This window comes from Pipistrellus kuhlii, unplaced genomic scaffold (genome assembly GCF_014108245.1).
Source record: "Pipistrellus kuhlii isolate mPipKuh1 unplaced genomic scaffold, mPipKuh1.p scaffold_m20_p_20, whole genome shotgun sequence".
Classification (NCBI taxonomy): domain Eukaryota; kingdom Metazoa; phylum Chordata; class Mammalia; order Chiroptera; family Vespertilionidae; genus Pipistrellus; species Pipistrellus kuhlii.
In genome coordinates, this window is record NW_023425516.1 from 11,770,666 (window position 1) to 11,786,498 (window position 15,833).

At 52.5% G+C, this 15,833-nt stretch overlaps 1 protein-coding gene across 1 annotated transcript in view; it reads right to left on the reverse strand.

Annotated features, from left to right (window-relative positions):
- The window catches only part of SLC37A2 (solute carrier family 37 member 2), a 31,633-nt gene extending 18,873 nt beyond the window's left edge, over window positions 1–12,760 (reverse strand). Inside the window, exon 1 of the mRNA XM_045585470.1 lies at window positions 12,558–12,760. Coding sequence (XP_045441426.1) covers window positions 12,558–12,616 — 59 coding nt within the window. The 5' untranslated portion in view covers window positions 12,617–12,760. The remainder of the gene's footprint in view (window positions 1–12,557) is intronic.
- Window positions 12,761–15,833: the final 3,073 nt, after the last annotated feature.

The following is a 15,833-nucleotide window of genomic DNA, read 5'->3' on the forward strand; positions in this document are numbered from 1 at the left end:
TGAGCCAGGCTGGCAGGAGGCAGGGGACAGGTCATGCGGGGCCGAGTGGTGACAGTGATGGGAAGGCACGGAAGCGGCTGGCATTTTCTAGGTCAGAGAGGCCTGGACAGCCACCCGGGGCTCTGCTCCGGGAACTATTTGGGGGAGCTCGTGGCAGGCTTCCTCGCTTCCTCTCCCACTCTGCCAGCCCCTCCCCAGCACAGGGTGTCCCCCTGGGGAACCCTGGGAGCTACATCTCGGGGAGTTGGCATTTCAGTAGAAAAAAAAAGAGCAATGCCGAAACCAGTTTGGCTCAGTGGTAGAGCGTAGGTCTGCGGACTGAAAGGTCCCAGGTTCGATTCCCGTCAAGGGCATGTACCTTGGTTGCGGGCACATCCCCGGTAGGGGGTGTGCAAGAGGCAGCTGGTCGATGTTTCTCTCACATCGACGTTTCTAGCTCTCTATCTCTCTCCCTTCCTCTCTGTAAAATATCAATAAAATATATTTTTTTTAAAAGAAAAAGAAAAAAAAAGAGCAAGAATGTGGGAGTCAGGCAAAACCTGGCTTCCCTCCTCACCCCCATCTGCTCCTGTGAAAAGCAGAGACCAGCACCTTTCTCGTAGGGTCCGTGACAGGGTAGTGCAGCGGTCGGCAAACTCATGAGTCCGCAGAGCCAAATAGCAACAGTCCAAGGATCGACATTTCTTTGGGGAGCCACATTTTTTTAAACTTAAAACTTCCTCTAACGCCATTTCTTCAACATAGACTCGCCCAGGCCGTGGTATTTTGTGGAAGAGCCACACGCAAGGGGGCAAAGAGCCGCCTGTGGCTCACGAGCCGCAGTTTGCCGACCACTGTGTTGGTGAAGTGGTGCCAACGACGGAGGGTCGTATGAGTTCCCGGCCCTCAGTGGGACAGCTGCTGGTGTTTTATTTTTATGTTTTAATATATTTTTTTTATTGATTTCAGAGAGAAAGGGAGAGGGGGGAGAGAGAGAGAAAGAGCTAGAAACATCCATGATGAGAGAAAATCATTGGTTGGATGCCTCCTGGAGATCAAGCCCGAAACCCAGGCATGTGCCCTAACTGGGAATTGAATTGCGACCTCCTGGTTCATAGGTCGATGCTCAACCACTGAGCCACACCAGCCGGGCAGCTGCTGGTAGTTTAAACTTTCAGATGAGGAAGAAGGGCTGGAGGGACTGAAACACCCCATGCTGCTCTGTTACAGGCAGCGAGGGTGGTGGGCATTCCAGCCCTGGACTCCCTGGGAGATGGGGATTCGGAGGCCTGGACTCCCCTTCCGCCCCACCCCACTCCCCCAGTATTCACACCTGAGCCAGCTGAACCCAGCAGGTGCCAGTGCCTCCGGGGAGCCGGCCATGGTTCAGAGCAGACACAGAGGCTCAGCAGAGGTGCACGCTGCCATCCAACTGGCAGAGCGCCCTCTGGGACTTCCTGCCCGGGCTCGGCTGGCGTGCCAGAGGGATGAGGTCTGCCCCCAGCTGGCTGGGCAGGGCCTGGAGCCAAGCCTCCTCTTTGCCCAGCCCTCTTCCCACTCCACGCTGGCTGCTCTTCTGAGGAAAAGGCCCAGTTCAAAGGGGACCAGGGACCTCCATCCAGGGAAGGGCTGGGCTGGGCTGAGGGCAGGGCTGCCAAATGCACAGAAACTCGCAGGAAAGACAGCTGATGTGCTCCAGCGGCGTGGGCAACGCAGGTTTCACTTCCCACAAGCCCTGCCTGCAGAATCGCGAGGCCCCAAGGAGCAGGGGGCCTCACAGCTGGGCTTCACCTCACCGCCCTCGAATGGCTGCGAGGGCAGAGGATGGCAGCCTGGCACGAAGGTGAGGCCGGCCTGGCACAAGGGCCAAGGACCAACGCACATGAGTGGTGAGGTCCCCAGACCGGGGCCGGCTTTGTCAGCACAAAGCACCCCGTCTTACACTTGATCTTCGCCAAAAGGCAAAGAAGTGATGAAGAAGCGGCACTTTTGCCAAAACTTGTTTGGCTCAGTGGATAGAGCCTGTGGACTGAAGGGTCCCAGGTTCCATTCCGGTCAGGGGCATGTACCTTGGTTGTGGGCACATCCCCAGTGAGGGGTGGTGCAGGAGGCAGCTGATTGATGATTCTCTCTCATCGATGTTTCTAGCTCTCTATCCCTCTCTCTTCCTCTCTGTAAAAAAATCAATTATATATATATATATATATATATATATATATATTTTTTTTTTTTTTTTAAGTGGCACTTTTTAGAGTCCCACCTGCCATACGGGCACTGGGTACCGGGCAACCACGACCACGAGAGAGGCGGACAGACCGCTATCTCAAGGATTAGCTGACGGCCCAACGGGTCCTCTCGGGGGGAGCGTGATAATGGCTTTATCAACCGTGGTATGTCCTTGCACCGGGAACGCTTCTAAGATAGGAACCAAACTTGTCACAAAGCAGCAACAGAGAAGAAGAAAAAAACAAAACAAAACCACAGACAATAAAGGATCTATTACCACCCAAAGGGCCTAGCAGCAGAACAGGAAACAAGGGACAGCATAGCAGAGGGACCTAGGCCTTAGGAGGTGGCGGGAAGAGGCTCCTGTTCCGAGTGGCCACCCAGTCGGTCACCCCCCACTCCCTGTACCCCCCTTCCTGGCTCTGCACCTGCATGGCTGACAGTCCCGCCCCCATGGAGAGCCGGTGGGGACTTACACTCCCTCCTCAATCAATCCCGCCACTCCCTGCCCGAAGAGGGGCAGCCACGAGGTATCTAGGGCTCCTAACGTGGCTCCTGGCTGTGGCTGCAGGTAGCCCGCGGCCCTTGCCCTGGGAAGACAGATCTGGTGGCCTGTCCGTGGACGTGCCTGGTCTAGGACTCGGCGGGACTGGGAAGGACAGAGTGCTGGGCACTGTGAGAACCAGGCCAGTGGTGACAGCACCGCCACTCCACCCCCTGCCCAATCCTGCTCCGGAGACCTCAGGTGGGGAAAGGCCGGCGTGGGGCAGACACCACAGGGCAGGGGCCTGAGCCAGGCCTTCCGTGCACCAGAGGGACCGGGGACAGGCCAGGTGTGGGAGGGCCTCTGGGCACTGAGGACACGGAGCCCTCCTGGAGCAGAGAGCCAGCCAGTGAGTCGGGGCGCTTGCTCAGAGAGGCCAAGGTCTCTCAAGGCTTGCTTCCCCCCTTCATTACCCACCCCCCCCCACACACACACACACACCTTCCCACAGGAAGCAGACATCAGCTAGTAGCCACGAGGAGCTGGGACTCTGTAGAAGAATGACTAGGAAACATGATGATCTTTTTCAGGAACAGAAAAACATGACTGTCTGGCTTGGAGAAGGGAACTAAGTGGGGGAACCCTGTGCGCTCAGGCAGGGTGAAAAGACACAGCCTTAAGCTCCAGCTTGAGGTTTTGTTCAGGCAGCTGGACCATGCCGGGAGGAGTGGGAGGGCTGGGAGGGCCGGGAAGAGACTGTCAGCAGGTGTTACGTCGGTCCTTCTGAGGAGAGGCTCAGGAGCAGCACAGAGGGAGCCGTGCTGAGGGCGGCAGAGCAAGGACAGCAGAGCTCTGTCCTGCTCAGGGGGTTAAGGTGACGGCCTTGCTCTCGGGATTCCATGGGGGCCTAGCCCCAGGCCTCACCCTGGTCCACTCCTCCAGAGCATGAAGGGTCCAGGGGATGAGGCATGAGCCAGAGGCCAAAACCAGAGCAGTCACTCTACCCACTCCCACGCCACCACAAACTCCAATGAGGGGATAAGCGGAAGCAGGGAGGGTGGGGGAGAGGGTCAGGGGCTTCAGGGCCTCCACCTCTTGTGTGTCCCCAGTTCCCGTGTGACTCAGACAGCCCCCTCCGACCTCGGTGCCCACTGGCTCAGCGTGACTGGAAGGAACAAGGCCTCGGCCAACCACGTAGACCAGTGGTCAGCAAACCCATGAGTCCACAGAGCCCAATCTCAACAGGGCAACGATCGAAATTTCTTTGGAGAGCCAATTTTTTTTTAAACTTAAACTTCTTCCAGCGCCACTTCTTCAACGTAGACCCGCCCAGGCCGTGGCATGTTGTGGAAGAGCCACACTCAAGGGGCCAAAGAGCCGCATGCGACTCTCGATCCGAAGTTTCCCCGATCGCGGACTTAGACCATCCAAAGCCTCGCTGCCGTCTAGACCAGTCCAGATGGGGGTGGGGGGCCTGAGAAGGTGCCCCCCATCCTGCTCTGAAGGCGGGAAAGAGGAAACTGCAGGGAGGAAGAGGAAGCAGAGGCCGCTGGGGAAGCAGCAGTCGCGGTGTGGGGGCGGGGAGCGCTGGGTCACGCGCCCCGGGTCAGCCTGACCCTGAGGGGCGGAGGAGAGGGACAGGGACCGGAGCTCAGCTCTCCTGGTCCTGCTCCAGGGCCTCGCCTTTCACCGTCACAGCTCATTGAAGGAGCCCTTTCTGCCGCCCTCACCCAGTACCGCTCTTCGTTACCAGGAAAACAAGACAAAAGAAAGCCATCTTGGCAGCACCGGGGCCCCTGATCTGAGTCATCGCAAAACAGGGGAAGAACTTAGACCCAAAGAGGAGGAGTCTTACATTCTGGGTCAGCTGCTTCCAGTGTCCTTGGGCGACTTGCTTAACCTCTCTATGCCTCGGTCTGGTCTTCTTATAAATAAGGTTAAATAATAAGCTCCCACCACACGAGACTGTTGTAGGATCAGACAAAAGCCATTGGATGGGCAGCGTGAGCCCTTGGCCGAGTAAGGGCAGAACCATCATCCCAGCAGCTGCCACCCGCCAGCCTCGGCCGCTCCAGCCCACGTGGGAAGACTCAGGTGTGGGGACATGGCCAGGAGGGAGTCACAGCTCCTGCTCCCCTGCCTCCCCTACCCCAGTCCCGCTCCTCCTGCTGGTCCTTCCTCCCATAGGCTTCTCCTCTCCTTGTCCTGAGCTGTTCCCCTCGAAGGGCCCCCAGGAAATGGGCCCGGCCCCACAAGGACAGCCCCGGGCATCTCTCCGGCAAGATGCCCATGTGTTGCCAGCTTGCAGACATGTCTGTGCAGACGCTGCCAAGGAAGGCAGGGCCCTGACCAGGGAGGACTCCGAATGGCCGTGAACCGGCCAGGAGGAGGGGCAGGAGCCCGTGCCGCCTGCCTCTGGGCCTGATTTCAGGGAGTGAGATGCTCCTCAGTCCGCTGGGCACCTGCAGCTGCAGCTCCACCTTCTGGCCTTCACTGCACAGGCCACACCTTTGCTGCCAGGTCCTTGCTCCAGGCCCTGGGCTCAAGGTCCCTCCAGCTCCACCAGGTCACACGCCACCTTTTCCTCTAATGAGGGAGAGTCCGTCCCTCTGGGGAAACACACCAGCACCCGCCAATGCTGACTGTAATGTAAGCCAGGCACGGGGCGAAGCGCTGTGAATGACTTATTTAATTTACCAAAACCCTTTGGATATAGGTCCGCTTTTTTCCCCCCATTTATTTTTTTATTTTAAAAAAATATATTTTATTGTATTTTAAACAGAGAGGAAGGGAGAAGGATAGAGAGTTAGAAACATTGATGAGAGAGAAACATCGACCAACTGCCTCCTGCACATCCCCTACCAGGAATGTGCCCTCAACCAACATACATGCCCTTGACCGGAATCGAACCCGGGACCTTTCAGTACGCAGACGGACGCTCTACCCTCTAGGCCAAACCGGTTTTGGCTTTTTTCCCCCCCATTTTATAGGCCAAAGCCTGGAGCCTTAGAGAGATGAAATGATCTCTCCCCCTTCCATACTCTCAGCAGGAGGACAGCTTGGGCGGCAGGTTCACCTGCATTGAAGGCCGGTTCAGCCATCTATGGCTGTGCGACGACATTGGCCAAGCAGCACAGCGTCTCTGCGCCTCAGCACACCCATGTCGGGTGGGGGAACTTTGCCGTGAGCTACTCCTCAGCGAGGCCTGACGCTAGTAGGAAAAGCAAGAGGAGGGGGATAGTCCATAATCAGTGCCCATCGGTGCCCAACGGGAGCCTGTCGCTGGCCTGGGAACCTCAGGCACCGACCTCCTTCCCCGGGAGGGAGTCCCAGAATTCTCACTTTACAGGCGAGGAACCCAAAGCCCAGGCCCAATCCACCCTCGCTGTGTCCCGCTACGCCTGCTTTCTCCATTCACCTAGAACACCGTCCTGGGGGACACGCAGAAGCAGTACGTTTGGTGACAGGAGTGCACGCCCTCTCTCCTGCGGAGCCTTTGTTCTGAGAAGGGAGGACCATGTCTTCTCCATCTCTGCAGACCTCTAATCTCATCATCATCATGTGCCCACAGTGGGAGCTACACTGAGTGGCTAGATTAGGGGTGTCGAACTCAATCAGAGAAGGGGCCAAAATCTAAAATCCAGCCTAAATCGCGGGCCAAATGGTTTACTGAACAGTCATAAACTGTCATTGTGATGGAAACGCAGCGGAGTGCAGTGATGACAGCGCGGTGCGGGCCACATTGCAAGGCCTGGCGGGACGGATTTGGCCCGCGGGCCTTGTGTTTGACACATGTGCACTAGAGACCCAGTGCATGAATTCGTGCACAGGTGGAAGTCCAGCCAGACTGGCTAGAGGGAGGAGACATGGGCAGTTGGCTGGCCTGCCTGCTGGTCGAATTCCTGGCCGAGGGGACAATTTGCCTATTAGCCTTTATTATATAGGATATACACCAAGTGGCCAGATTATTATGCGTTCAGAGATCATCATCATCCGGCCACTCCATGTATGTTAACACGGAGTGTTCGAGAGGCGTCCGGACCTACATTCACGAGGGAAGAAGTTAAAGGGTATGTATCGCGCCCCCACCATCAGGCACAGGGGCTCAAGAATGGACACATACCACGTTTGTCCTCTAGAACCCACCTTTTACCGATGGGGAAACTGAGGCTGAGGAAAGCTAGCTGCACAGGGCACACAGTGGGGATAGGATTCCGGGCCGGATTCGCCTTAAATCTGGGAGATGCTGGTGAGCAGTGGTTGGACTTGCACATGAAGAAGTAGGTGAGCTAGGTGTGTGGCTGGAGAAGCTGTGTCCTGTGTGTTTGCCAGCTCTTCTAAAATGCTGGTGCGGCCGAAACCGGTTTGGCTCAGTGGATAGAGCGTCAGCCTGCGGACTGAGAGGTCCCAGGTTCGATCCGGTCAAGGGCATGTACACTGGTTGCGGGCACATCCCCAGTAGGTGGTGTGCAGGAGACAGCTGGTTGATATTCCTCTCTCATCGATGTTTCTAGCTCTCTAACCCTCTCCCTTCCTCGATGTAAAAAAAATCAATAAAATATATATATTTTTTTAAATAATAAAATAAAATAAAATGCTGGTGTGGGGGACAGGCTGCTTGTAATCAACCTCTCTCCCCCCACATCCACCCCCACCCCCACCATTTTCACTGAAATATGTTCCTCTGGTTACAGGGTACAATCAATACCTATGAATGAGACTCTATAAGGAGCAACAGTGGCAGAGAGGGGCCAAGTTGCATACAAGAGGTGTGTTTGTGTTTATTAAGAAGAACAAGAATAAAAGTTTTACCCTAGAGTAAAGTGACTGCGGTTCCAGAATAAGAAAGAGGACAAGGAAGGACAGAATCTGAATGCTGTGTGGACAGGGGATTAGGTTTGCCTTGGGTTATAGCAGCTGCAGATAATACGGTAAAAGGAAGCAATTAAGTGTTTCAGGAATTATGTCAAAGCCGGCTCAGTGTTTATGTTACTCATATTATTTAAGAAAAAGAGGATGTGGTTCCTTTAGTATCAGAAGTTATGTCAATGCAAAGGTAGAATTTGGTTTTTCTCTCAGTTAAAATCACATTTTCTTGAATATCGGTCTGTTCTTAATGAGTTGTAAAATGTTATTATTATTATTTTTTTTTTTACCTCCTATGTAATCTACCTAGATAGCATAAATTCTGGGTCTTACCAGAAGAATTTCCCATACTTTTTAAAGCAAAGAAACCTCTCTTAGGAAAGAGCTATTTCTTTACAATGTTACCAGCTATGTTTATTTTTAAACATAATATTATCACTTTCAAATGGATGGGACAAGGGCTGTTTCTTAGCTCTCTTGATAAGCGTCCCAGCCTCCTAATCACTTTTGTCTTCCCCCAACCAAATACTAAACAAACACAAATCAAATAAAGCATTCAGGATGGCTTTTGTACCTAAAACTATTTTTGAGATGCCCTATGGCAGTGGTCAGCTAACTCATCAGTCAACAGAGCCAGATTTTTTAAACTTAAACTTCTTCTAACGCCACTTCTTCAAAACTCCACTTCTTCCAAACAGACTCGCCCAGGCCGTGGTATTTTGTGGAAGAGCCACGCTCAAGGGGCCAAAGAGCCGCTGGTGGCTTGTGAGCCGCAGTTTGCCGACCACGGCCCCAGGGGGACTTCTGGAGAGACCACAAAGGTCAGTTCTGTCTCCTTTTAAAAGGAGAGGGGCTAGAGCGCATCAGGTGTACTTCATATGTTATTGTTGAGCCATCGCACGGAAATAACTGAAACCAGAGAGATGCCCAGCCTTCTCTAAGTTACATTTTAAAAGGAAAACGTTGTTTATATAAATATTTCAGAAATTGCATGCTGTGTGAGAGGTTCCTACAGATTTCTTAGTGTCCTCTCTGGTCCACAGTTTGTTTCGAGGGATCAGCATCCTGCTGATACGTTACCTGATAGTAACGGTATATAGTGCTATCAGCCATGGTTTGGGTTGGGTTTTAAAATGTTCTCTGGGCTGCAGCCTCACTTCTTTGAATCTAACATCTCCCAGGTCCGTGGTTTTCACCAGGCAGGTACATCAGACTTTCCCATGGAGTTTTATTAAATCCAGATGTTTAGGATTCACCCCAGGCTCACGAACTAAGTCTCTTTAGCTGATATTCTTGGAATATCCTTGGTACATTATGCAAATTATGTCTCAAGATGTTTTCCTCTATAAAAATTGTGTCCATCTATTTTTTATAAATCAGATGTTCCTGTCTAGATTGGGGGAGAGGAGTAGCTTTATTTTGTTTTGCACACTTCGGGAACAACAATGAAGCAGTCCTGGTTAGCTCCTCAGATCATTCACGTTTGAATATTATCCGTAGTACGTTCATCTGCTCTTTTTTAGATCTCTGTCATTTGCAAAGGGCTTCTGTTTTGTTTTGTTTTACTCGGATGCTTCCTACAGGCTCTGCAGTATAGGTCAAAGGTCTTATCTTTAACAACCAAGAACCGGCTCGGAAAAGTGCTGTACGGGTCACCTGCTTTTGGACACATGCTTCTGAGGGCACGCTTAGACACCAGATAGACACAGGGCATACCGATGGACTAAGTCAGGAATTTTCAAAGCGCTTTAGCCAAGAAGCAGACAGGTCTGTGAGATCGAGAACCCAACTCAGCGAACAAGGAGCAACCACACAGGAGTGAGTCAACTGGCAAGGGATGCTCGCGGTTTGTGATTGGAATGTGGTCGATGTTGTTCTGGGGTTCTGCTTTCTGGATCTATAAGGCAGCCCTTTCTCTCTCTCTTTTTTTTTTTTTTTTAATATATTTTATTGATTTTTCACAGAGAGGAAGGGAGAGGGACAGATAGCCAGAAACATCGATCAGCTGCCTCCTGCACACCCCCCACTGGGGATGTGCCCGCAACCAAGGTACATGCCCTTGATCAGAATCGAACCCTCGATCCTTCAGTCCACATCTGACACTCTATCCACTGAGCCAGACTGGCTAGGGCTCTCCTTCTTAAGCTGTATGTAGCCCATAACAATTTAGTAGCCTCTGTTTTAGTAAACCGAAGTGAAACATTTGTGAATATCTTATCCTCCCTACCTGCTTCCCCAGAATGCAAAAACAATTGTTGAGTCTTCTCACTTTTCATAGCAAGATGGTTATTTTCAAAAGTTTAATAAGCATCTGTCCTATTTTTTTTTTTTTTAAAGCAGGGCATGGTTAGAAAAATTGGTGATGCAACCAAGGCCTTCCCTGGTATGTCATAATTAACAATGATGCTCAATTAATTAGACATGCTCAGCCCTTTTTAAGGAACCAAGGTTGATGGTACAGAGCCAAGACTAATAAAACCCTCCCAAGAAAATTGGCTTATGTTTTCCCTTATATGCAAATGAGGGAGATCACTCCCTGGCCAGCCCAGGAGCCTGAGGGAGTTTTGGGGACCTGGGAAAGGAGGACTTTGCCCACAGGTACAGGTACAGCGGGTAGAACCGAGTGGCGTTTCTTGGCTTCCTAATTTCAGAACTGTCACCAATAACAAGCGTTTCCAAGTCCAATCTAAGATTCCTTATTAAAAAAAAAAAATCCAGCAAAGCAAACTTCCCAAGGCCGATATTTCAAAATAGCCCACTTGCTACACTTACATCATCAGATCAAATCCAAGGAGACAAACCTTATTTTATGAGCAAGCCTGGTCTTTCTTTGTGACTGTGTGTTATCAGTGCAGGGGAAGCTATAAGAAACCTCTGTGATTCACTGGAAAGCTGCAGAGGACTCCCTCCGGCTTAACTGATTGCGCCTCTCATTGGCCACACAGGCTGTTTACAGTGCTTCAAGCAGGTGGGAAACTGAGTCACACGAAATATGTCTGTGAACTGGTAGTTTCAACAGTCTTCCCTCCCAACCTGTGGAAATACCAGTTTTGCCTCAATATTCCTGATTTATAAATGAGCATGTTTTTTGGAGTCTCTCTTTTTAAAATTGTGGTAAAAAATATATAACGTAAAATTTAACTGTTCTAACCTTTTTTGTTGTTATTAATCCTCATCTGAGGATATTTTTTTCCAAAGACTTTTTTTTTTTAGAGTGGAAGGGAGGGAGAGAGAAACATTGATGTGAGAGAGACATATAGATAGGTTGCCTGCTGCACATGCTCCAACCAGGGCCAGAGATGGAATCTGCAACACAGGTTGGTGCCCTTGACCTGGAATCAACCCCTTGGCCTGGAATCGACCCTCTACCCTCTAGTGTGTGGGCTGACACGGATGTTCCAACCAGTGAGCCACACTGGCCAGGGCCCACTTTAATCCTTGTTAAGGGTACAGTTCAGTGGGATTAACCCCCTTCATATTGTGGTGCAACCATCACCACCATCCATTCCCAGGACCTGTGCATCTTCCCAAACTGAAGATCTGTCCCCATTAATGGGTAACTCCCATTAACCCCTCCCTACAATTTATGTTTCCTAGATTATAACATCTTCCGATTCCCTCGTTATGAGTAAAATAACATCTTTGACACTTGTTTGTTTTTACATCCTTAGGAGAAGTAGGTTTTCTCTTTTTCTGGAAAAAAAAAATCTATTTTAATAGTTCCAAGCTCAAAAGGCACCAATGAGTCATGTATACCAGTGAAGAAGGCTGGAAGTAATGAAACTTACACCAATAGGAAAGACAAATAGGAAAGCGCCTAGGCTGACCAATAGGAAAGCCCCTAGGGTGACTAATAGGAAAGCGCCTACAGTGGCCAATAGGAAAGCACCTAAGATGACCAACCAGCCCAAGAACCAAAGGGTCAGGAATGCGGGGTTTTAGGCTTTAAAACTAGACCTAGTTGGTCATGCTCAGAACAAGTGCCCCATCTAAAGGGGAATCTTTGAGTCCTAGTAATATAATTTGGGAGTTCGGGCCAAGTGTTGCTTCATCTGTTTTTTTAAGAGAAGCCAGGAATCTGGCTATGTTAAATTTTATAATTTGTAAATGATGGCAACTAACGATATTTTAAAAAATAAAAAAATAAAAAATAAAAACACAAAACACTGCAGACCAAACAAACTGCTCCAGTGTGTGGCCTCTGGTGAAGGGTGCACCACACACACACACACACACACACACACACACCACACACCACACACACACACACACACACACACACACCACACACACACACACACACACACACAAACACCACACACACACACACACACACACCACACCACACACACCCACACACACACACACACACAAACACCACACACACACACACACACACACACCACACACACACACACACACACACACACACACACCACACACACACACACACACACACACACACACACACACACACACGGCCATCTGGTGGCTCCCTGGCTCAGGAGGAAAGCTGCTGTGGACGTGGCTCCCTCAGGGCTGGGGTTGCCCACTGTTGGGGTGACTGCCCAGCTGAGCGGCTGCCTGCTCTGGTCCAAGAGATAAACCTGGAGCCCCTGGAGGCAAGCTCCCGGGACCGCGAGTTCTGGCCTGTGTGTGTGTGTGTGTGTGTGTGTTATCCGAGGGGAAAGGGGACGGAAAGGGACGCTCCATGACTCCAGTCGCCACTTTTCCAGCCACTCCACCATCCCGGGTTCCCCGGCTCGCCTGGGGCCCAGTGCTATGAAAGTGAGGGACCCCGGGGCTGTGTGTGTGTGTGTCCGTGTCCGTCCGTCCGTCCGTCCCAGCGCACGCCATTCAGGTTCACCTCCCTGCGGCGCCGCAGAAGGAGCCCGGGCTCCAGCGCAGCGAGGCCGCCCGGTCCGGCCCGGGCCCCAGGCTCCCGCCCGCGGAGGGGAAGCCGGCCCGCCCGGCGCCTCCCGCCCTCCTCCCCGCTGCTCACCAGCTGTCCCTGGAGAAGGTGCGGAGGAGCCAGATGCCCGGCGCCAAGGAGGACCGCATCCTGCCTGCCGGGGCCCGAGGTCGGCGGCGGCGAAGCGGGCGGCGCGGGGCGCGGGGTGCAGGGCGCCGGGTGCAGGCGGCCCGGACCGCGGCTCCCGGGTTTAAATGCCCCGCCGGCCGGCCCGCCCCGGCCCCGCGGCCGCTGCCCGGAGCCCCCGCCCACTGGCCCCGGACCGCCCCGGGGATCGGCCGGGCGCAGAGCGACGGCCCATCCTGCGGCGGCGGGTCCGCCGGCGCCCGGGCTTCTCCCGCTCGGCCTGGGGCTGGGGCCCCGGGGCACACGGAGCTCCTGGGGCGGCGCCCGCCCTGCGCTCCCCACTCAACCCCCCTCCCCACCCCCGACAGGGAACCGAAAGTCACACCCGCGCTTCTCAGCTGTGTGCGACCGCCCGTCTGTCTCAGCTGTTCTTGGGCGCCTTCCTGTCCCAAGAAGTGGTGCAGAGGGGAAACCGAGGCACGCCGCAGGGCTGGCGCTGACACCCCGTGGGTGGTCCCATCATTAACCCACTAAGGGCGGAGCGCAGGGGTGTCCCGGGGAGCTACCATGCTTGTCCCAAATATACCTCCCGGGCGGGGCAGGGGCTTCCTGTTCCTCAGACTCCAGACAGGACCCCCCACACACCCCAAAAAACACACTCAGAGCCTGGGCTCCCCATCCAGGGCCACAGCCTTTCCGCTCTCCCCGGAGGCGGCAGCCCGGAGGAAGCCAGCGAAAGGCCAGCCTGGGCACAGGTTCCTCTGCTCTGCACATCCTCTCCTGGCCTCTAGCCGACATTTCCAGGGCATTTCCATCTATAAAAAATAAGACACTGGGGACCTTTGAATGTGACCCCGAGGATGAACTGCAGAGGGGTGGAGAGGGAAGCATTAGCCCTGAGAACAAAGTGGTTAGGAGGGCCTGTGTTTGTGCAAATGGCTCTCAGCCCGGACCCCACCCTGGCCCTAATGCTTGGGAGCGCCCGGGCCCTAAGTGCAAGGTTAGGGAAGTGGGGCAGCGACTTCGCCAAACAGGTTGGGACCCAGAATAATGAGCTTGGCTGCTGCCAGTCCAGAGAGGTGAGCCAAGTTGTAAAGCCCTCTGTGAGTGCCAGGCAATGGCAGGGGTGTGGGGGGTAGAGGGGAGAGGAGAGAAGAGGGGGTCAGCGGAAGAAATAAAGAGAGCAAAGCAGAGGCGGGAAGGTGAAGGGATAGAGGGGAAAGAAGAGCGAGCTAAGGAGTCAATACCCGATGATGTAAGTTACAGAAACGCCAAAGGAAGACCACAATTAGCAGCCGCTAACTCACTCCTTACACTCCTTAATACACCATACACTGCAGCATTCCTTTATATATATATACATATATATATATATATATATATATATATATATATATATATATTTGATTTTTTCCAGAGAGAAAGGGAGAGGGATAGAAAGTTAGAAACATCGATGAAAAACATCGACCAGCTGCCTCCTGCACACTCCCCACTGGGGATGTGCCCGCAACCAAGGTACAAGCCCTTGACCGGAATCGAACCTGGGACCCTTCAGTCCACAGGACGACACTCTATCCACTGAGCCAGACCAGTTAGGGCTGCGGGCATTCCTTTATTCTTCTCCTCCTGGGAAGGGAAACTCTATGTCGTGTTTTGCTGAGACAAGTCCAGGAGACACTTGTTGTCCGGACCAGCTCTGGAGTCAGTAGCATCCAACAGACATGAGGCTGGTACGGACCCAGGTGAAGGGGTGGCGAGCACGCTAGGATGATTAGCTGATATCCACAGGAGAGCAGCTATTTGTTCCCCGGGGGCTGAAGGAAGGAGAAAGCTGGACACAAAGGAGCCGAGGCAGTGCTGCAGGTGCTTGGTGTTACACAGGAGCACGTGGGCATCCCCAGGCGAAGGGGCGGGGCCATCTCCAGGGCTCCAGACCTGCCACCCAGACTCCAATCATATGGAAAACCCACCTTCCCGTCTCAGACAGAGAAAAGCCGAGGAATAAGGCTCATCTCACTGCCCTCTGCTGATGCTGCTTCTGTGCCTCTCAGGGGACCACGTCTGTCTGGGGCGGGAACTCTCAGAGAGACATTAAGACGATGCTCTTGCCCTGACCGGTTTGGCTCAGTGGATAGAGCATCAGCCTGGGGACTGAAGGGTCCCAGGTTCGATTCCAGTCGAGGGCATGTGCCTTGGTTGCGGACACATCCCTGGTAGGGGGTGTGCAGGAGGCAGCTGATCGATGTTTCTAATTCTCTATCCTCCTTTCCTCTCTGTAAAAAATCAATAAAATATATATATTTTTAAAAGGCTATGCCCTCATCCTGCTTTCTACACTCAGTGCACAAGCTGACCTAATTTTACTTGGATCAAAGACAATTCTTAGACACATCATTAAGCAGCGCCCTCCAACCGGTGTCTGGAGCTTCCTATAAATCCACTACCCGTTGGAAGGCGGTTTTCTTAAACAACTTAGAAGGCCCTCTACCTCCTTGAGCATAGATTCTTAGATAAGGTGACCACACGTCCCGATTTTTAACAATTTGTCCCGCGTCCCACGGCGTTTTAAAAAAGTCCCGCCAAAAGCGGGGCGTCTGGTCACCTTATTCCCAGAGGAAGCCAGAGCACATGGTCTCGGGTACTGCTGCTCCACATTGGTCCACCAGGGATGCCCCCATTTTGAAAACCAGTGTCTTAGACTCTTGAGCAAAAACCAAATGGTCAGACGGTGCGACCGATTCCACTCCTGGACAGGAGGTGTATGTGTGGTTCATGTGTTTCCTGACATGTGGGTGGTGTGGGTCACAGCCATGAAAAGGATGAATCTGTATCAGCCCCGGTTGTGACATAGACAAGTGGTGGCCCTCGAGCTGACAGTGGCGGCTGCCTCTGAGCTTTTATGTCTCCCCATTTCTACAATGCATGTGGCTTCCTCTTAGCCCAAAGCATGCCTTTTTTTAAAAAATTATATATATATATATATATATATATATATATATATATATATTATTGATTTTTTACAGAGAGGAAGAGAGGGATAGAGAGTTAGAAACATCAATGAGAGAGAGTCATCGATCAGCTGCCTGTTGCACACCCTCTATTGGGGATGTGCCCGCAACCAAGGTACATGCCCTTGATCGGAATCGAACCCGGGACCCTTCAGTCCGTAGGCCTACGCCCTATCCACTGAGCCAAACCAGTTTCGGCCTTTTTAAAAAAATTTAAAACCTACCACAATAA